Raw genomic sequence first — 21574 nt, forward strand, 5'->3', positions numbered from 1 at the left:
AATTCAAACATACTTGAGTAGTATTAGTAATGCTCTAACTAGGAGCCTACGTTATTAAACTAAGCTCATGCCATTCAGAAAACAGATTAACAGTAATAAAAGAGACAATCGCTGGTGGACAGGTTGTTGGAAAATGACGACTGCAACCAGCGTGCCATTTACAAGTGCCCTTTGGGCAAGGCAGCACATAGTGCGGCACAGGGATCAACACATTTGGCCTTCTGTCTCTTCCCATGCAATGAAACATAACCCTGAAGTCCCTATTGTCACTCCCTTGCAGCAGGCCACCATATCCCTTCATGTACCATTCCACAGACATCTATATATAGAATAAAATGACACAGTATAGTACATACGGCTCTATGCAAGCCCATTATATGATTTTTTTTGAAGACAGGCTTACGTCTTCTAGATCCAGGGCAGATATAATACTTGGCCATTCTCATGACAAGTAACATTTTATCACCGCATCTCCTTAAACAGCAGCATTCCCACCTTCCCCAACCTCCACACACCAACCACGCAGAGATGCAGTCGCAGCACTTCGGCACAAGGGTTCCTGTGGCAGGCACAGCACGGCCAGCTTGTGGCTGAGAGCACGGTGCCCAGAGGGCACTGGCACCAGGGAGCTGACCCGCACAGGAAGGGCACCAAGCACGATTACTGCTGACAGCACATTCACTTTCTTGAAAGGGCTGGATGGATGCTTACAGCTTGGGCACATGTCCTAAGCAGCGGCACCTGGAGGCTGTCACTAGTCTGCTTTAGACCCAGGCAGCACTGCCAGTTGCCAATACCCTCAGCTGGAGTATCCTGTGTGCCTCAAGGGAACCACAACCCCTGGCAGAGATCACCTTTCCTTTAGCAGAAGGAAATCCATAAAGCCAGCAAGACCTTCCTCAACAGCAAGAAATATGCACTACGAAGGGAGGAGACAATGTTCAAAGGAAAAGAACAGGGAAAATAGGTGCAACCTGGAGAACACTGTAAAGGGATTTGGGAGTCTGTCTTTACCTGCCCCTACCTCCATAGGAAACAAGTTGCTAAAAGTACGGTGTATATATACTAAAAATAAATCAAAGAGCAAAGAATACAGAAAATTGTAAATATTTTTAACTGCAGAATTCATATAATACTGTACCGTGCTCTAGGTTTAATGGGAGTTTTAAGAAAAATCTTCAAGGTACAGAGTGCATTTCTAACTGATTGAGAGTTAGTCCTTTTAACAAAAACAAACAAAAAAAAAAAAACAACAACAGGGGGTCTAGTTAAGGCTACCCCATGAAAGCTATCTTCCCCTAGGGTGAATACGTGCAGGCAGGAGTGCAGTAAGAACCACTTGTTCTGACTTTGGCCATGATAGGCAGATCCTCCGGAACACAAAAAGGTTAAAAATACTATGTGAGGCTGTTCCTTCAAATAGAAACGATGTGCTATGACTACTTCTTTAAGACATTCAAACCATATTTCTGCTTCTCTGCAGTCATCAACATGGAACCTTGCAACTGCATTCCTGCAAAACAGACCTCCCCTGCATCCCCCTGCGGAAGACACCCTGCTACATCACGACGGTAACAGTTTGGACAGCAATTTCAGTTCTGATTTTGCTGTGTCCGAGTAAACAGCAACTTCCCAGCTTCTGCTGAAGCAGCACCGCCGTGGTGCTGAAAAGGCACACCGAGTTGTTTATTGTTTCGCGGATTACATAAAGATCGGTATTGGCTCCAACGCAGTACGGATAAGGAGGCATGCGTAATTTTGAGAACTGAAGGAGCAATAAAGAATAAATAAATAATAACGACTCGGTACGAGGGCCGTGTAGGCGTACCCCTGGGTTTGTGCCGTGCCATTTCCAGGCTCGCTGCAGCCCCCCCCGCGATGCTGTGGCAGGGGCACATGCCAGCACAGGTAGGCGCTGGCAGCTGGTGCTGGGGAGAGGCGTGTCTCGGCACCGCGGAAACAAAACAGCCCCTGCTGCTGCTGCTGCAAACTAACCCTCGCCGCCGCGCTTCCCATGCAAGGGCAGACCCCGCGGGCAGCCGGCGGACACCCGGCCCCGACCCCCGTCTCCGCACGGCCGCCCCCCGCCTGGCTCCCCAATAAAGCACCGTGCGCCCTGGGCGCGCAGCCCGGCTCCCCCGCTGCGGGGATGGGAGCCACGTACCTCTGCAGGGGCATGACTTCGCAGGCCATGCTGGCCATGGGGCCGCTGCTGCTGTGCTCTGCGCTGCTGTGCTGTGCTCTGCTGTGCTGTGCTGTGCTCTGCTCGCCCGCAGCGCCTCGCCTCGCCTCGGGGAGCCGGCGGCGCTGCCCGGCCCCGGGGAGGAGCGAGGGGCCGCGGGTGGGAGCTCAGGGCGATCCGCCCCAATGCCGAGGGGCAGGGGGAGGATGGCTCCAGCTCTGCCCCGGGGGCAGGTAGGGCTCCGGGAGGGGAAGACGAGGCGGAGCGGAGATGGTGCGGAGCTGTTTTCAAGGTGCAGGAAACGCCACGAGCCGCAGCCTCATGCCCACAGGAGACCTTTGCGCAAAAACACCGCACGGGGTCTCGTGCATGCACCCCGGGGGGGACAACCAAGAGCCCACAACCTGCCTGCAGCTGCACCGCTGTCCCCAGGGAGGGCAGGATGCCCGTGGGGCCAGCACTCAGCACACACCGAGCCACCTTTGCCACCTTGTATGTCTACAGGGGCTGCGAATTCACCACCCCTTTGCCTTGCAGTAGGCACTACTACTGGGGTTCAAGTGGTTTACGCAGTAGTAAGCTGATCAATCCAGATGCTCCGGGAGGAGGAATATATGAGAATTCCTTTTTACCATTCTTTTCTTTACTTTTTTAATTGTTGATGTTCCCTGAGGGTGGCCCACCCTCAACATTTTCTTTAGTAGAGATTTGGGGTTGGGAACTATGATAACAAAGGAACACTACACACTGGTGTGCCACTTTACAGGTTTTTTTTTTGTTTTTTTTTTTTCATACCACAGCAGTCTTGGAAAACACACAGTACGAAATCTGTAAGAAGGTCTTGCACTGAAACTTTTTATGGATACTGAGGGCTCATAAACAAAGTTTTATCTTTAACCTCCACACTTCAGCTGCCCAGAACATCTAAGGAATCGTCATCAGCTTCCTCCAGCATCAGGCACACACTGCTGCTGCTGCCCTAGCTGTGAACAACATTACCATTGTGAGATGGAAAAAGGAAGAATCTCAAACTGATGAAGGGGCAGAAGAGAATGGAGCCTTTCAACATTTTAGGTTTTTACTGCCTAATGGCTAATTCCCACAGAACCACACATGCCAATCTTCTAAAATTCAAGCCAATATTAAAAGCACACGCACCTTCAACCTTAGGCCAGGGAAGACTAGCACTGGTGAAACCTGCGGCAAGAGCTAAGTATCTGTATACTTATGACTTCCATACAGATGTAAGTAATACGAACTATGTGTGAGCCATGTCAGCTTTCTGGAGAAGCAGCAGACACTCCAGGGTCAGAAGGAGGATATCAGACTTTTTGCAGGGATGCCTAAAAGATCTTGACCTTTCTCAGCAGGAGGCAGGAGCATTCTGTGTCTTAAACACAAAAGCAGTGGGCAGCTGCAGCCTCAGAAAGCAGTGGCATGGAGCAGAAACAGAGAGGTCAACTGAGAAGTGGCTCTGCTTCAGTATGCTGAACTGTTTAATATTTGCTCCTGTCAGCAGGCTCGCTGGAAGAAGTGCATTAGTAATGCTTCTGCCCATTGCCTCAGCACAAGCCTGTTTGGCTGTGCTGCAGTCACGCCAGGCACAGCACAGGGCCCCTTTTTAGGAAAGTCAGCAGTGCTGATAAAGCACTCTGCCATCACGGATCTGGCCTGCTCTTATCTGTGTCAATTAAATGAGTATCTTGATGACTTCCTGTTAAATGTGCTATATGTGCTCTTAAGCAACAAAAATCGTGCAAGAAAGATTTTACTCTGGTACACAAACTGCTGCAGCGTGAAACAAAAGCACCTTGTATTGTTTCACAATTTGACTGTAAGTGAATTTGTCCCTTCCTGGTCAGTCTTTTTTTTTTTTTTTTTTTTTTTAAACACAGGCACAGTTATTCATAGCTTATTACATTTCTATAAGCTGAATGTTGTCATCAGGTTGCCAATAAATAATTTTTTCCCCATTTAATGAAGGGCCTATCTGCATGGGGAGTCCTGGTTCTCCAGAGCAACTTGCTGAATGAACAAAGTGGAATAACTCTTAATAGCTGTTGTGCTTGAAGCTTATATCCTAGCTATTTTGTTGCAACTTTCATGTGACTTGTCTGTATAAATGAGCTGGAGCGTACTAACATCCACAACAAAGAATTCACTAACAAAAAGAGACACTGGCATAACCAGAAAGATTAATTCATGAATTAGCATCAGTAAGAAGGTCAACTGCTGGCACTTTGCTAAAATCAACCAGATGCCTTGGGAGAACACTGAAGCCGACCAGTGCATCCTGTGCCATCAAACTCATCTCCTGTTTCTGTTCTCTGCTTTTGGAATCCCCTGGATGTGCTATCAGTTTCTTCCTCTCCTTGCTCAGCTGCATCTTTAATATTGCCAAAAACATCACGACAAAGAAGAGGTATCCTAGCTCACCTTTCCCTGCACACCCCCTGGCATGCAACTTCAATGCCCACTAAGAACAAGGAGACCAACGACGGACTTTTGCTAGCACTGCTGGTTTCCCAATGTTTAAATTATTTCCAGAATAGCTGCAGATATTGCAATGAAAGGTGTTGACATAGAGAAGCATCAAAGGGAGTGAAAATTTGAAAAGTACTTTGTGGCACAGAGGCCTATCACCTATGAGAGCAGTGCTACCTGCTACTCACACAGCAGGAGATGGCCTGCAGATGCACATCACCTTGCTTTGGTGTATATTATTGCTTTGAATCTGTCACTTTGCTAAAACAGCACAGAACTCCTTAATTCTTCGTCTGCCCTGCCCACGTGTACCCGGAGCAATGTATTTGCGGTACACATTAGGCAGACCAAAGCTGCCAGAATACTGAAGCCTTATCTCCAAACAATTCCACTTCCTTCTCACGGATGTTTTTATGTTAAAGCCAACTTGCTATTTGGCAGAGGTAAAGATTTCTAATCTTACACCTGCCCTCTTACACCCTTCCTAACTGAATTCAAACTGGATTATCGTAAAACCCGAGATTATGCAACATTTTGTTTTGGATTTGTTTGTACCTATTGAATCTGTTCTCCCATGTTAAACATGGGAAATAAAACCTCTTCTGCATGTTGCATACTATTCTTACATCCCTATTGCTTGCTCAGAAAGGCCAGACTCATTTGTTGGCAGCAACAATGCACTGCAGTGGCTATTTATGGAACCACAAAACAAACGTGGAGAGAATACACCCACATACCTTTCTCCCTCCATCCTCACTGGAGACTTTTAAGCCCAGGCTCATCGCAACCATGTATCACTAAATGCTTAAAATGAAAAGAAGCAACCATTCCCACCTATCCAGTCCTCACCCTACTAAAGAAGTGCATGCTCCATAAAATATGGTAATCATGGGGAAAAAACCAAAAAACCTCTCAGCATAAGCACAGCATCCTCTCCACTAGCTCTGTGCTCTCTAGTATGTTGTGAATATTTCAGGAAAACATAACAAAAAAAGTGATGAAACCCCTTAAAATACCAGGACATGCCACTACACTTCAGCACCTGGGCAAGGCACCACCTGGGTTCACACTATTTGATTTGCAAATATATTGCTGAGATTCAAGAAAGAAAGAAAAAAAAGACACTGTCTGGAACTAAATATGAATAATCACTTTTCTCCTCTGCCATCAATGAATGAATCTACATTTGGAAGGGAAGTGTCCTGTCAATCATCTTTATAGACATGCTTTCTCCTCTTTCTTTCCTTTCCATACTTAGCTGCACAACAAGGAATTTTCTCAGCGCATAAGGCAACAAGATGACCTGTGGCCAGCGCAGCAGCATAAGATCTAATGCAGCAACTGATCTAATTAATAGATTTTATGAGGATGTTGCTGTGTCTGCCTCCTGAGAAGCAGTTATCCTTTGCCTCACTGCGCTGTCATACACAAATTAGATACTATTTAAAGAAAAAAAGATTTGTCTGATCTGATAAAATCTTAAGATATTTAAGATGATGGAGTTCTGCTCAATGCCATCAATGTATTACCACAGTATTTACTAAGTTATGTAATAATTTCACCCTGGCAGAAACATGAAATGCAAAGCAAAGATATAAGCACATCTTAATCTGGCTGAAAATTAAAGAATGTACTTTTCAAAACACCACCAATACAAATTTTAAAATGCCATTATTTATGTACACATGCTTGTATTTATACACATTTTTCTCTTAAGACTATCTGTGCATATAAACAACAGCAATTGCAAATGAAAAATACCCTGGAAAACTTCCTGCAGGCTAGAAGATTTGTGTGCACACATGGAATAAGCAGGACACAAGTAAATAGAAACCATATTTGGGAACTGTAGCTCTTCATGTCCAAACAAAGCAGACAGATCATTAAATAGACTCTGTTCAAAAGAGCATATACTGGAAAAAAAAAAGAAGAGAAATGGGAATAAAGAGTATCTAATATGTCAAAAATGTTATTTAGCAAACAGGGAATCCTCAGAAAGTGCGTGAGTACTAACTGGATTTCCAAGGCTGGTACTCAGCACTATGTTGCTTAATGATTTTATCAGTGATCTGAATGGAAACATAAAATAGTACTGGTGGTTCTGTTTGCATGCAAGCACTACAAGCTTCAGTATATGAGTCAAATCTGGGATTAGGAACACCCAACATTATCTGCAGGTTCTACTGGGGGATGCAATGTCACGCTAGAGCAGCACCTCCATACAAGCTCTGAGTGAATGGGAGGCTAAAGAAATTATCATCATCCACAGATGTATCAACACTGGTGGTGTGTGGAAATGGTGAATTATTCCTGTATTTGCTACGGGTGTGGCTGCTACAGAAGACTGGTCAGTTCAGGAATTCCCATTCTCAAGCAAGTTGTGAAAAATTGAAGAGTGCTCAGAGACAACCCAGGAAGGGAATGCAAAAACTAAAGACCACACATTTAGTATTTTTCAAGTTAGTCAGTCTATGCATGCAGGCAGGAAATGTTAATATTTGAACCAGCACTCAGAAGTTGAATGAGATCCAATGGCTGGAAGTCAAGGATAGACAAATTATGACTAGAAATGAGACATTTTTAAACAGTGAGGATAACTAACTACTGACACAATTTATCAAAGACAATGGTGAATTCTTTACCAACAGAAATTTTAGAATCAAGAATGGACAAAGACAGGCTAAAAGAAATGCTGTATTGCAACCACAGAAATTGAATTGGGGTAGCAATTAATTCAGAATGAACTGTGGTTCTATCACCTGCAAGAAATTATGCTCGATTTTTATTATGGTATCTTTTGATCCTTATTATGATATCTTTTGACTGTAAAACTGTATCAATGAGCAGATTCTGCTACCATTAATTCTTTTCAAATGGGACATGTACTACCAATTATGAGATCATTCTGGCATGCTTTAATACATAAACAATTGATATTGTGGTTTCTCTGGATCCTCCTTTGGGCTCTTTAGTCCCTTAAGGGAGCTCAACATCAGCAACAGATTGCAGGCAGTTACTCAGGCACAATTTATAAGGGATGAGAAAATAATGGGAATATAGCAGATATTTTTGTCTGTTGTCAAAGTTAAAGCAAATTGCCTTAGTTCTCATCACTCTGGCTAAATTTTTCCATACAACATAGGACTCTATATGTACAATTAATAATGAAGTGTGATAGTTCAATCCTTTGTTACAGAGCTACTCTCTTAAAGAGTCCAAATTACCCATTTCACAAATTTCTTATGAAAAGAAAACTTCAAAAAATTCCGCAATTTCTATCAAAGATATTAAATAGTAAGTACAGAGCATGTACCTTAGTAAGTCATGTGCTGAACTTGTAGTAAGGAAATGAACAACAAAAAAGCAGAGTCAATAAAGTACAAAGTTTTCACAAGCTCAAATGCCTGCTACCATAAAATTGTCTCATTGGGAAAGCTGTAACGAAAAGCTGCTTTTAATTCTGAGGAGGGAAAGAACAGGAGGAAAGGATTCAGACATGGCACCTCCATACCCATACTTTGACTACTGTGTTTTTAGCAATTTTGGTATTCTAATTGGTATAATTCATCTCTATCACTCAGAGTGCACTGAGGAAAACCACGAAGAGAATGCAAGAATTAAAGCCAAACAAATGTAGTGTTTTTCAGAGGAAACAAGCTATTTATGTGTGAAACATTAATACTTGAACTAGCACTCAAAAGGTGAACAAGAACCAATAGAAGCTGAAGATAGACAAACTGAAACTAGAAATGAGATATTTTAAAATGGCAAAGATAACTAACTACTGACACAATTCATCAGAGACAACGGTGAATTTTTAACCTGCTTACTTTTTTTTTTTTTTACACTTGCTTCTGTTGAAGAATGCTAAACCTTAGACAAATTGCTCAGCTATAATTAGCAAAATTATCTTACACATTTTCCTAAGTGCTTTCCTCATTTTCCTCTTGTCCAAAAGAGAAACACATTGCTCTCAGTTGAATTAATTTCACCCTTTTTATTTTCTGCACCGAAATACCAAGTTTTGTTGGCATACCCATGGAGAATATACTGCTTTTTTATAGAACCACAGAATCATGGAATAGTTTGGTTTGGAAGACACCTTAAAGATCATCTATCCTGGCCTTAAACTCTTCCAGGAATGGGGCATCCACAACCTCTCTAGAAAACCTGTTCCAATGCCTCACCACCCTCAGAGTAAAGGATTTCTTCCTTATATCTAATCTAAGTCCACACTTTTTTAGTTTAAAGCCATTACCCCTTGTCCTATCACTCCACCCCCTGACAAAGAGTCCCTCCCCAGCTTTCCTGTAGGCCCCCTTTAGGTACTGCATGGCCTCTATAAGGTCTCCCAGGAGCCTTCTCTTCTCCAGGCTGAACGTCCCCATCTCTCTCAGCCTTTCTTCATAGAAGAGGTGTTCACCCTTGTGGCTCTCCTCTGGACTCGTTCTACTAGGTCCATGTCCTTCTTGTGCTGGGGGCCCCAGAGCTGAACACCGTACTTCAGGTGGGCTCTCATGAGAGCAGAGCAGAGGGGGAGAATCACCTCCTTCCCCCTCATGGACATGATTCTTTTGATGCAGCCCAGGGTACAGTTGGCTTTCCAGGCTGCAAGCACACATTACTGGCTCATGATGAGCTTCTCATCAACCAACACTTGTGTTCTTCCTCACTGCAACTTGGAGGCCAAATTGCCTTTTAAATAAAGCTAGTTAAAATCTATTATGGAGGAAGCATATTCCAGAATTGTTCCTTAAACCTGCTGGGACAAGACGCAAGTAAACATGAAGTTAAAAGTTTTTCAGAGCTTCAGGTTCTCAGAGTTCCTCATCTCAGCCAACAGATAAGCATGGCAAGTACATTTTGCATAGAGCGGGACACTCCAAGCTGCTGTGGCATCTCTCCATAAGCAGTGGTTTCCTTTGCAAGCTTCGCCACACCCTACGTCAGCCGCTTTTACTTGTTCCAAAGACTCTCACCCCATGGGATAGCCCAGAAATTACTTCTTGGCTTCCCTCCTGGAGTAGCGGGAGGATTAGGAGTAGGTTCTTAAAATGTTTTCAGTGAACACATCAAGTAATGAACGTCTGTGCCGGATATCTGCTGTGGGAACAGGGCTCACCCTGTGTGCTGTGCAGCAGGTCACTAGGTTCTTTGCTTGCACCTGTTAGTTCAAGTGCCAGAGCATGGCACAGCAAGAAAACTATGTTGTTTTTCTTGTATCATGTTATTTTCAAAGCGGGCTTCTTCCAAAGCTGATAATTTAATGAATTGTGTCTTCTTATTGGGGTTCAGTTATCCTGCGATCACATGGTTGTTGGGGAACGAGTCCCTTTCATTTCTCAAAAGGGTTGCTGCTTTCTTGTCAGATGCTTAACATAGGTTTAGGGACAAAGAAACAGCTGGGATGATGCTGGAGAGAAGGAGAAAGGCTGACTGGTTTGCAGGCACTTCAAACTGCTGAGTCTGAACAAATAGAGGAGCAGGCCTCACGATTTGTATTTGGTAGATGTGCCTTTTTACTTCACTTAAAGGTAAGCTGCCTTCCTCGCTGGCAAGGAAGGCAGTCTGGCAGAGTTACCCTCTAGGACAACCCTCTAGAAATAGCTCCTCTTCTTCAGCTAATGACATAAGAGAAAGGAATCATCATTTTGCAAGAGTGCCCCATGAGCCCTTCTGGCTCTGACAACAGATGATGGGAAAAGATGACTGCGCTCAGGCTTGGCGGGACAAACTGACTTTGGCAGAAGGCTCTAAGAGAAGAGTGAGCTGGGTGAGAATAACTTGATCTCTCTGCCTAGGGCTGGAAGATGCATCTACCATGGAAGCATAGGAGATCCTGGCAAAAGGACAAATTTGAATAGATCTATAACAACCTGACTGCATTTGCCTGGAGAACAGCCCTCTCAGGCCAGTCCTGGGGATTTTTCCAAACTCAGATATGCGTATATCAAGAAACATGAATTATTGTTTATGTGCAGCCAAATACAAGGATGCTGGGCTCAAGCAGTGTTACCACAAGTGCAGCTCAGTGTTGTACCCCTCATGTGCATCATCAGCTTTGAGTCTAACCACTCCATACATGTCCAAGCTGTGCAAACTTGCTCCTATTCTGCAGCAGTCCAGTCTGAATGGTGTTAAAAGTGACACAAGTGAATGACAAAGGAAAAATAACAGCCACTGTAAGCCTATGCTTAGTTATCAGGAACATCCAGAATGACAAAAGAAAGGCTAAAAGCTTGCAATTGCCCAACCCAAATTCAGAGGCCAGGGAAAAAAAAAAAAAATCTACTTTTTCCTACCCAAATGAATTAATCAAGTGAAAGCTAACAAAGGTTTAGAGGAAACTTTCTTTAATCTCTGTGATGCTCAGAGGCCTTTACAGAATGGTGGGCACTGTATTTATTTATTCCAATTTAACGCTTCCTGGAGGGTTTTCTGTTTTGTTTTTAAGGAAGCATATATAAATTTTATAAAATATGGTGCACTGTTAGCTTTACTATCAACAGAGTAATTGTTTCACTGTGGTTAGGTCAGTTCTGTCAAAGCCTTGATGAGTGGAAGTCATCAACATCCAAGCAGCCTTTAGTAATTTCTTCACAATTACCCAGTGACCTCTCTTTGTAGTCATCCCTAGTGCAAACACACTGCTTCCAGAACATGCAGAATGATGAGGAAAGCTTTGGTGCAGAAACAGAACTATCTTCGCGTCTCCTAAAGGCAACGTTTTCAGGACAGGAGGAAGGCACTGAGTCAATACGAGAAAGTGAAATTTGTAGATAAGCAGTCAGTCAGGAATCCCATTCCTCAAAAAAAGATATATGAGAGGAAATCTTTCATGGTGACTGACTGTGAGAGGGAGGTTTTACAACGCTGAAACTGCTCAGAGACAGACAGACACAGGCAAAGCGACAAGAACACTGAGTGACAACCCTGCCCTGCCACCAACAGCCTTTTCTTAAAAGACAGACAGCTGACCACTTGGTTTAATACTTTGTTTAAAAATATACACGGGTGTCATCGGAAATCACAGCTAAAGTCCATCAGTCAGTACTGCCAACGTGCTGAATGCAACGTCCAAATACACAGTTCTTTCAGCTGAACCAGGAAGTTGCAACACCAAACAAGCCTGGTTGAGAACTCGCTGACCTCTGTACGCTGATCTTCCTGCAGACCGCCTGCAGGAAGCAGGCTGAGGTCCCCTCTGGGAAGCAGCACAGGAAGGAGCACCTCACGGCTTCAGGTGACTGAAAACTGCTTGCCCTGCAAAGCTACTGGAAACAAGGCACACTGTGATGATCCTCCTTAGCTAAACAACGCGCTACATGCATCAGGAGACAGGCTAAAGAAGCTATAGGAAAGGGAACTACTCACTCACTGGAGTACAAATAGGTAAAGCCACAGTGCAGAGATTTGACATCTTCCCTAGATGCCAGGAAGAGAAGTAGTGATGGGTGTTTTGGTTTTTAAAATCACAAACATTAAAAACAAAACAATTTCAAAGCTGGCTTAAATTCCTTATGATCTATGACTTGTTCTCCCATAAGAGACCACCAAGCTTTTTGTTTGAAAAGAACTTCAAAATTGCCACAAATATTTGTACCTTACATCCCACAGCAAAAACTTTTACCAGGTACCAGGGTGCCACCTGCTTCATGAGACTTTCTCCTCGCAGCTAAAGCAGATAAGCAAGAAACGAACAAGACAAAATAAATAACACTTCTAGGTGAGAGGGCAATGCCTGAGATACGTGAAGGGAGCCTTTTTTTTTTTTTTTTTTTTGCTCGGATATGATTCAGGTTATTACTCAATTACCATGAACTTTCTGTAGTCCCCTACAGTTTTGTAAGGCTACTGGATGCGGTTCCAGGAAACAGGAAAAGCTAATACACTTGCCTTCTGGATTGAAAGAATTTCTGTTTCCCTATACATCTAATGGCATTAACGAGCTGCTTTTCACAGGTAACGACGATCAGACCTTTATTTGGCTTATGATTCTTGCTGTTTCTAAGATGAACCTCCACTTCTGTGGCACAGGCCAGGGGATCAGATGCAAAATGCTCTCCATCCCACAAGCCATAATTTGTCACCAGGTAAATCTTGTATAGAGAGGCAGAAATAAGAAAACAGAGTAAATAGGAAGGTTAGGATAGCCTCATGGATAAAACCTAATCTAAGCGGTAACCAGTGCAGGGTGGATGAGAAAGGGCAAATGTTTGAAAAAATAAATGAAATCCACCCAGGTGACTTGCATGGGAAAAATCTACATAATTACATGCTACTGTGACTGTCATTACATCTTTGTTACGGATAGGGAACTAAGGAAGAGCTGAGACCACACCCTGACTCAACATTCAGAGTCACCTAGCTTGGAGAGAAATATAAATCACATCTTTGTGGCTGTCTTTAAAAAAAGAAAGCTTTTGTTAACAACTCATTCTGTAATGCAGTTCATAGTGCCAACATCTCATGATGCAAGAAAGAAGGGAATTGATCGCATGGGAGGGTGGAGACAAATGTGCTTTTAAAGTGAAATGAGTCAGCTTGGAAAAACTAACTCAACACAACCTAAAGAGAGAAAGGGACAAACAGCAAAAATACCAGAGATAAAGAAATCCCCTCCAAGGGCTCAGAGTAGGGCCCACCAGAGGCTGCTGCTGAGCAATGCAGAAGGTAACCACCATCAGCACTGCCTCATCAAATTCTCTCTAGACCTTTGTTCCTTTCCTCAGCAGTTTTCTCGAAGAATCCAGGGCTTTCATGAGGCAGCCCCGTCTGCTGTTTGGCTGCAATCCCTTATGTAAACCTGGCAGCAAGACTCCTGAGTGATAAGGCAAATTATTGCTTTGGATAGGGACTGAATGTACTGCCATGACAGGCTTCAAAAACAAAACAAAACAAACCGAAAAAACACACAACACAACAAGCCAAAACAAAAATAGTCAGCTAAGCTTACAGCACCAGCCCCCCTGCTTGATTTGTTCTGGCAACAGGAACCCAAGTTCTTATCACATGCCAGAGAATAATGGTAAGTTTTGGCTTGCCTTGGTTTTAAACCGCAGCTGCTAAAAGGAAAGCCAACAAACAGGGAAAGTGTTTATAGTAAGCACAACCTTCTCGGTGTACAACTACATGTGTTTTCATACCTCAGCAATTAAGGGCTAGAACATGCAGTTGTTGAGAGGAGGGTGCAGCAAGGGTACATAAACCCACCCTTTATTTCAAGGAGACCATTACAGCATGTGATCGCTACAGCCCAAATATAAGGATCTTTGTGAACAAAAGGTTGATGTAAACAAATCCCTTTGAGAACGTGCACATGTTAGAAAGCCAACACGGTGTATCTGTGCCGACAAAGCTCAGTGCAGCTGTGAATGCAGCCATAAACAGGAATTTATGATCTTTGGCACACAAAGAGATGGCTAGCAGGTACTGGACAAGTCGGATTGCTTACTGAATGATGGTAAGTTTTGCTCCAGCGCTTCAGCTCTCAAAATCTGCACAAAGTTTTTCACAAAGTTTGTCTGCCATCCACACGCCTATTGCTGCCAACAGGGAAAGGTACCTGGCAGCACTCCTTCGATCAATAGTTCCACCTAGGGAACGTGCATAGAGCCTAACGACAGGGCAAACAGCAGGGTGCCCTCCTACAGAAGGATCCTCCTTGGAAACAGCACCAGGACTGCAAAATAACACAGCTCCAGCAAGTGATAGAGCAGTGGCATACAGCAAAGCCTATTTCAGTGCCCTTTCTGGGGCTAAAGATTTTGGATGGTGAAAGCAAAAGTCTGTAGACAGCAAGCATCCGGCACCTTTGAGCCAGCATTAGGAAAGAAACTTCAACTTAACATCAACATCTCCTGCCTTACATTTCGGTTGCAAGAAGCTTTTTCCCCCCGCCTGAAGGCTTTCCCATTTCTCTGCTGTTATAGGAAGTTTGGCATGAAAGGCTACGAACACTGCCTGTAAGAGGCCTTCCTACCTTTGTATCCACTTAAATCTTAATGGATCCTGTCCCTGAAGTAAAACACATGCCTTGAATAAGAAGTTCAAATGTAAGTTTAAACACCTCTAGGCACATCCAAAATAATTTCAATTACAACTGCTGTTATGCATGCCCCTTCTGAACCACAGCTCTGAGAAGATTATGTTTCTTCTTGATAACAGGGGTGAAAAAAAAAAAAAAAAAGGAAAAAAAAGAGCTCCAAACTGAGCTTCCCCCATCTGAAAGCCCACCCTAGCCTCATCTCATTGAGGGCCTGGTAAAGCTCCAGGAAGCTTTACCTGCCTACATGCTCGTCCCAAAGCTGCTATCTCCCCTAACTTCTGAGGTTTGGGGTATGGCTTGTGGCTTTCAAATTGATTAAAGATAAGGTTTTTGGTTCCCAGGGTCCGGAAGTTTGATACAACAGTCTGCACACTGCATACAGACTCTCATCCCTCTTTCAGAGGACCGAACTCATCCCTCCTCGGCCTTCTTTTCTTTCTTTCTTCAGCGTTTTGGGGTTTGCTCGAAGTCTGTGCTACAGGTATGTTTTTCTGCTACTACATAATTAGCAGTTTGCCCTTGGCACACTGGTATAACAATGAGGTAATTCTCAAGAGAACACATACATTGTGTACTCGTGGGGATTACGGGTACGTATAGTTACTCCACCTATTTTGGTCAGAAGAATAACATATCAACTTCAAAATACCATTTTCTTAAGATCACCAGAAAGAGACAGATTTTATGCTCTGCAATATGTCTTGACTACAGCTGATATTTCACACCTTCAAAAAATTCCTGCAATGAGGAAGGTCATACCTGTAAAAAGGCATAACATGTCTTTCAACACTAAAAAAGCAGTAAGCCATTTTATTAGTCACGATTGTAGCTGCTACTTAGTAAGCATATCTTCGTTTTAAGGTCAGCTTTATAAAGACACATCCTGAGAGGTATTTTAAATAGTAACAAACAATACTTAACAATCAGAAGTCTCTTGTTTTCTCCCTGGTGACCTATTCTCTAATGTCAAATGAAAGTGACTTTAAATGACAGGCCCGTATTGTAAACTTTACTTTACAGCTACTACTGTTGGGCCTTACAGGCGTAGTGTGTGTGATTATTTCTTCACTGTCACGCTTGTAAGTCTGCTCAAGGTGGAGTCCTGCATCTACTGTTCTGCTGTAGCCCTTCATCTTCTTCTAATCCGCCCCTATCATGGTATCTGGGCACGGAGAGGGAACAAGCCACAAGCGTTTTCATGAAACAGCAAAAGATTATCATTGCCAAGAACAACCTTTATTCTTTTCTAACAAAGATCATACGATAGCCGAGCAGATACAGTCGTTTCACTAAAACATATCTGATAATTGCATGTAATTACACAATGATAACGTTTATTTAAGAACTGCTAGTACCTCGTGACAGAAATCCCCCCAACAAGAACAGCAGCGTGTTTACAAAGCACTTTATAGCCCAGATCAGATGCCAGAGTCCTTCTGCTGAAAAAGGCAAAAACTCCTAATGTAGCCCTGCACCGAAATAATACCAGATAATACCTTGCTGTGAGCTTGGATCCCACAGGAATGGCACAAGGCTGCCAAAAGCATGTTTAAAACCACTCCTGATATATTACAGCACTACATTAATGCCAGAGAATCAGGGTTTCTGATTGTTGCACAGAAAGCTGTGCCCCAGGTCTGCTAGGGACCTCTCCCCCTTCTTCTTTTTAGGGGTGGTCATGAGCCTCCTCCTCTGCACCCTGTGCTGCTCTACAATCTGGTGTCCTGGAGCTGGACAGAAAACAGCAAGCACTACCTCATTCTTCAGCAGCAGCAGCACTCTGACAGAAAAGTACTGGAAGCTAACAGCAGAGCAGACAAACTCAGCCCAATTAGGTAAATAGGCACACAAGCGTGATACGAGACAGAAAACTAGGGCGTTCCTCAACAAAGCGGGATTGCAAAAGAATTCATTTCTACAGCTTATTCATTTCCCAGATAAAATTAGAGATGCAGACTTCTTTCATCCTGAGGACTGAGCACGGAGACTGACCGCTTCTGCCTAATTACAAAGACATCTGATTTGGTGCTTAGTGTCCTGTACCAGTATCAGTCCAAACGTCCCATATTTCAGTGGTACTATTCTATCTAAGGAATAAGACCTCGACTGGAAAGTACCAATTCCTACAGCAAACGATTACCTCCTCTGGGGAACATCCAACTATAAGAATCAGAATTCTGGGGGATACTTCATGAAATACATCAGTCATACACCTTCCTTGACATGCAACTTAGCAGTCTTTTGTTTCAACTCTCCACTATTTCATTTCCCTTCACACCTAACAAGTAGAGGAGTACTGACCAGCAGGGGCATGTTCTCTGCCAAACTCCAGCATACCCATGCATGAGCCCATAACTTCTAACCCATCCCTACTTGCACGGCCCTGTCTAGCTGGTAGAATGGTATTGCTTTCTCAGTTTTGCCAGCTGACCTGCTTTAGTAACTGCTTCCTAACTCAGTCAGGAGATGGATTGATAAAGATATAGATTCATAGAATCACAGATTCATAGGACAGGTTAGTTGGAAATGTAAACTAACCTGATGTCTTCTGAATGTAGGATTTTTGAGGGTGGGATTAGAGACAGTAAAGCACAAAGCTGACAGAGCTAAAAACTAAAAAGGTTGTGCATCTGCAAGGGTTGGAAACCAGATTTAACATCTGTGCTTCGCTACCATTATTATGAATCAAAATCTGGTGTTGGTGCATAATTTGCTAACTCGGTTCATGAGCTGACTGCCGTCTGTCTGTGCGAGTGCTGAGAATAGCACCCCGTCTCCTGCTTACTCAGTGAAGTCACTCAGTTACGTGTCTGGCAGCATTGCCCCTGCTTTGTGTTCTGCATCGGTATGCAGAGACACTGTGGTGTCATCTTTCATGACATGTAAATAGCACCACTTCCCACATTAGGCCAACCTCATATTTCAGTAGCATAAAGGAATTTCCCACAGTAACTTGAATCCTTCATGTTCTGCACTAGACACAAGAGAAAAGGGAATGAGATACAATTCAATAACCTGAGAACATGGAAAAGATACTGGTTCAGTCTGACGGTCAGTGAAGAGTTTTACAAGCAGCTAAATTGCCCATTACCTGCTCACCTCACTGGCAAAGTGCCATCAATCAAAACTACAGGTATACTCATGAAAAATAGAAAGAAAAATAGACAGATGCTGAAAGATACTTTTAGACAGATAATCTTAAAGATACTCTATAGATATTCTTTTCTTTCTTGTCTGAACAATCCTAGTACTATCACCATTCTTGTCAGAAAGATAAATCACTTCCCTTTTTGGGCTGAGAGTGGGAATAAACTCAGCTACCTGTTACAACTTAAACTAGGCAGATCAAACACACTTAAAAACTGACAGGAGACACCTACATTTTGGTTGCATCTTGTGCTCAGTGTCATTTCTAGTGCCTGACTTCAGATCGGTCCTGTCCATCTGCACTCCTCTACCAAGCAAGCCATCTTCATATGTACGCAAAGTTACATTTGAATGACAAACTAAAGCATGTATCAGGTCTTGTAAGGCACCTGTTGGAATGTGTGGTTTCAACGGGGATAAGCATGTTATTTTGCCTTGCACCACAGCATGCTGACATTGTGAGCTTCAATGGAAAAAAAAAAAAAAACATGTTCAAAATGCTCAGAGCTGGAGGTGCAGGTACAGAACAAATAAGGAAATAAATACGAAGACAAAAAAGGAGCACTAACCTGAAGAAAAATGCACCACTGTTAACGAAGGAGATTTCATCTGTTAAATCCATCTCCTTCAAACATGAACTACTGTCTGCTAATCGGAGGCTGACCTGAGGTGTTCCATCTGACAGGTCTGGTTGTGGCACTAGGCATGTTCGGCTGGATCCTTCCCTTGTGGACTTTGTCACCTACAAAAGTAAAGAAAGAGAAAATTGAAACATGAAAGGAAGGAAAAGCAGAGCAGCCTCTTCAAATAATCTCTAACAGAAAGACATTCCCAACCAGCGTGCAAACAGCAAACAATATGATAAAGTACAAACTAATGATACAAAATGCATATAAATCAAACAACTTGCTTGTTTAAAGGCTATTTAAAGAAGAATAAACATATGCCTATTGAAAGAAGAAGGGTGGCAGTGAAATTAACAAAAGGAAGATAAGGAAAATAAATGGAGAATTATTTCCTGTATCACAGAAGGCAAACTAAAAAAAAAAAAAACCAAAACTCCTTGAATCTTTATCTCTTGATGTGAACTAAAGTAACAGATAGTAAAAGAAATTGAAGACCTCTTTCCAACAACCCTTTCATTTTGAAAAGGAAGTTTATGTCAATACACGCTCTGGAGGAAAATTTCTCGGGACATGGACTTTCCGTGTTGGTGTTCTCTAATGAGGCAACCAGAACATGGAGTTGGAAGCTGGGCTTGCTACATACAAGATGAAGTTTCCAAGCATCACTGAGCCCATATACAGGGTGGCCAAAGTTCTTGCTTTGGCTCCTCAGCAGAAGTGTGCAAAACCAAAGAACAAATAGTGCTGTGTCAGACCATTTTCTGGTATCAGCAGCAGATAATGAGTGCTTAGGGGAATAAGAGCAAATTCAAAGGTTTGCCCCTAATGCATTGTCCCAGCTTTTGGCACTTTGTGGTTTGGGGATTTCTTTGACTTAGAAGTTGAACCTTGATCCCTGTGTTTAACAGTGAACATTGGACCTATCCTTTGTGATCACATTAAATTCCTTAATGTCCACTTCTGTCTTTAGCTTTTGAAGGATTCTATGGCTGGGAGTTTCAAAACACCTTTACATATTGATTAACTTTTTAAAAAAGAGTACTTCCATGTCAGATAAGGTGACATATAATCTTTCCTTAGTTTTTGAACTGTGAGAATTGGCAAATACTGTTCCTTACCCACCTTCCCCATTCCATTTTTGACTTAACCCCCCCCCACGCTACTCCATTAACTCCATTAGTAGTCTAATCAGACTGAAAAATCCCAGTTCATATAGTCTTTCATTTTAAAGAAGTCATTCTGCTGCCTTTGATCCTTTTTGCTGTCTTCCTCTACACCTTTTTACCTTCTGCTAAATCCTTTTTGAAGAGGTAGCCAGAACTGCATGCAGAATTACATTTATATAAGTAAATCTCAGATTTAGTGATGGCTTCTTATTAAAATGCAGCTTTTTGTTTGCTTTCATGATTGCTAATTGAGCTGAAAACATTGTGAAGTTTCTATAGCACCAAGATCTCTTTTATAAAAATAATAACTAATTCAGAGCTCATTGGTACATACATTTACACAATTTTTGTGGGTTTTTTTTTTTGGACAACAGTTAATGTCTAGTGATGGAAATTCACTTAGTATTTTTTCAGCCAATATGGAGTATCTTAAAAGCCTTCTGTAAGCCCCTGTAACCAGTTTTTCCTGCTTTGAATAATTTTCCTTTATCAGCACATTCAGCCTCTTCATGCGTCACTATTAAAAACGTTGAATAGTATAAATTCCAGCAAAGATCCTTGACAGACTTCACAGCCAACCTCTCTGCACTGATAAGGAGACCATTTATTTTTATTGCTTTCTAATTATTAATCCATACTTTTCTTCTAATCACACGTGAGCTTTGCTTCTTTCAATGCCTTTGATAATCTTATCAAAACCTTTGGAAACTCAAGTGAACTGAATTGGCTTTATTTACAAACACACTTACTGGCTCCTTTGTCACACAATATTTTTCTCGAAATGAGTCGTGCTTGTGTCTCCCAGTGACTCTAATTATCCATTTGTTTATTAATTATGCTGCCTGCTACAGTTTCTACAAGTCTCCTGGACTGTACATCAGGCTTTCTGGATCTCTCCTGAACCCTTACCTTTTTAAAACTATTTTTACTGTTACTTCCTATTTTTAAAATTATTCTCGTTTTCACCTTCTGTTTTGGAATGCTCCGTTTTGCTCACAGTTACTTCCAAATACTTTGTGTGTGTTGAAAAGTTTCATGGGACAGAAAGCTGTTTGTTCTTTAGCTCTGAAAAGACTGACTGAAAAACATTATGTATATCAAAGGTAATGGGAACCAGACAGATATGTAGAGAGCTGCTCATGGCAAGATCCTGCCTTAACTGACATCAATGGGCCTTTTGCCAGGTGTCAATACCTCACCTTTGGACTATCCCTCTTTTCCAGCAATACTCTGCTGCCATGCTGCCTGAAGTGGATGCTAGCTTTTGACACCACAGGAACTGGGCATGCAGCCTGCAGACACCAGGCCGTGGCACTCAGCTGCAAACAAAAGGGATGCTGTAGTAGCAGAGGGAGACAGTGTCTGTACGGAGCAGAGAAGACAAGTTGAGGCTACCAAGTTGGCATACGCTGAAGTCTGCTACTCTGTCACTTGAAATACATCTTCATTCTCAGCTAAACAAACTGAAATAATATCAGATGCTACTCAGGATCAAAGGGATCTCCCAAATAAAGGGCAATCAGAACACCAAAGAACAGATAACTCAAAGGAATTGCATTACACCACACATCCTGCATTTGGCTTTCAACATTTGCTGTCTCAGAGTTTAGGTTCAAGAAACTGCGTTTGCAGTTCTAATGGTGACTTGTCAGATCTATGACCAGTATAAACATTTGTCATTAGGGGTGTTAAAGAAAGTGCAATGAAATATCTCCCCTAGAGGCTTAAACTGACCAGACAAGGTGGCATCACCCCACACATACCACTGCTAAGATGTTTCTTAACGTATGGATGCATCATCGAGCTGTTTCATCTCCCTGTGAGATGTCAGAAATTACTGGGTTCAAAGATCAAAGATACATATGCCACATATTCTAAAGCTCTGATTCGGTATGATGACTCTAATCTTTGTCTGCTCCTG

At 42.6% G+C, this 21574-nt stretch overlaps 1 protein-coding gene across 11 annotated transcripts in view; it reads right to left on the reverse strand.

Annotated features, from left to right (window-relative positions):
* Positions 1–21574, reverse strand: part of FAM13A (family with sequence similarity 13 member A) — a 127150-nt gene that overhangs the window by 59145 nt on the left and 46431 nt on the right. For 8 of the 11 annotated variants that reach the window (XM_068681688.1, XM_068681689.1, XM_068681687.1 and 5 more), the window contains one exon: positions 18431–18603. In XM_068681688.1, the coding sequence (XP_068537789.1) occupies positions 18431–18603 (173 nt within the window). Of the gene's footprint in view, positions 1–2164; positions 2336–18430; positions 18604–21574 lie in introns of those variants that run through there. The other 3 variants (XM_068681696.1, XM_068681697.1, XM_068681695.1) reach the window with 2 other exon arrangements.

This window comes from Anas acuta, chromosome 4 (assembly GCF_963932015.1).
Source record: "Anas acuta chromosome 4, bAnaAcu1.1, whole genome shotgun sequence".
NCBI lineage: Eukaryota > Metazoa > Chordata > Aves > Anseriformes > Anatidae > Anas > Anas acuta.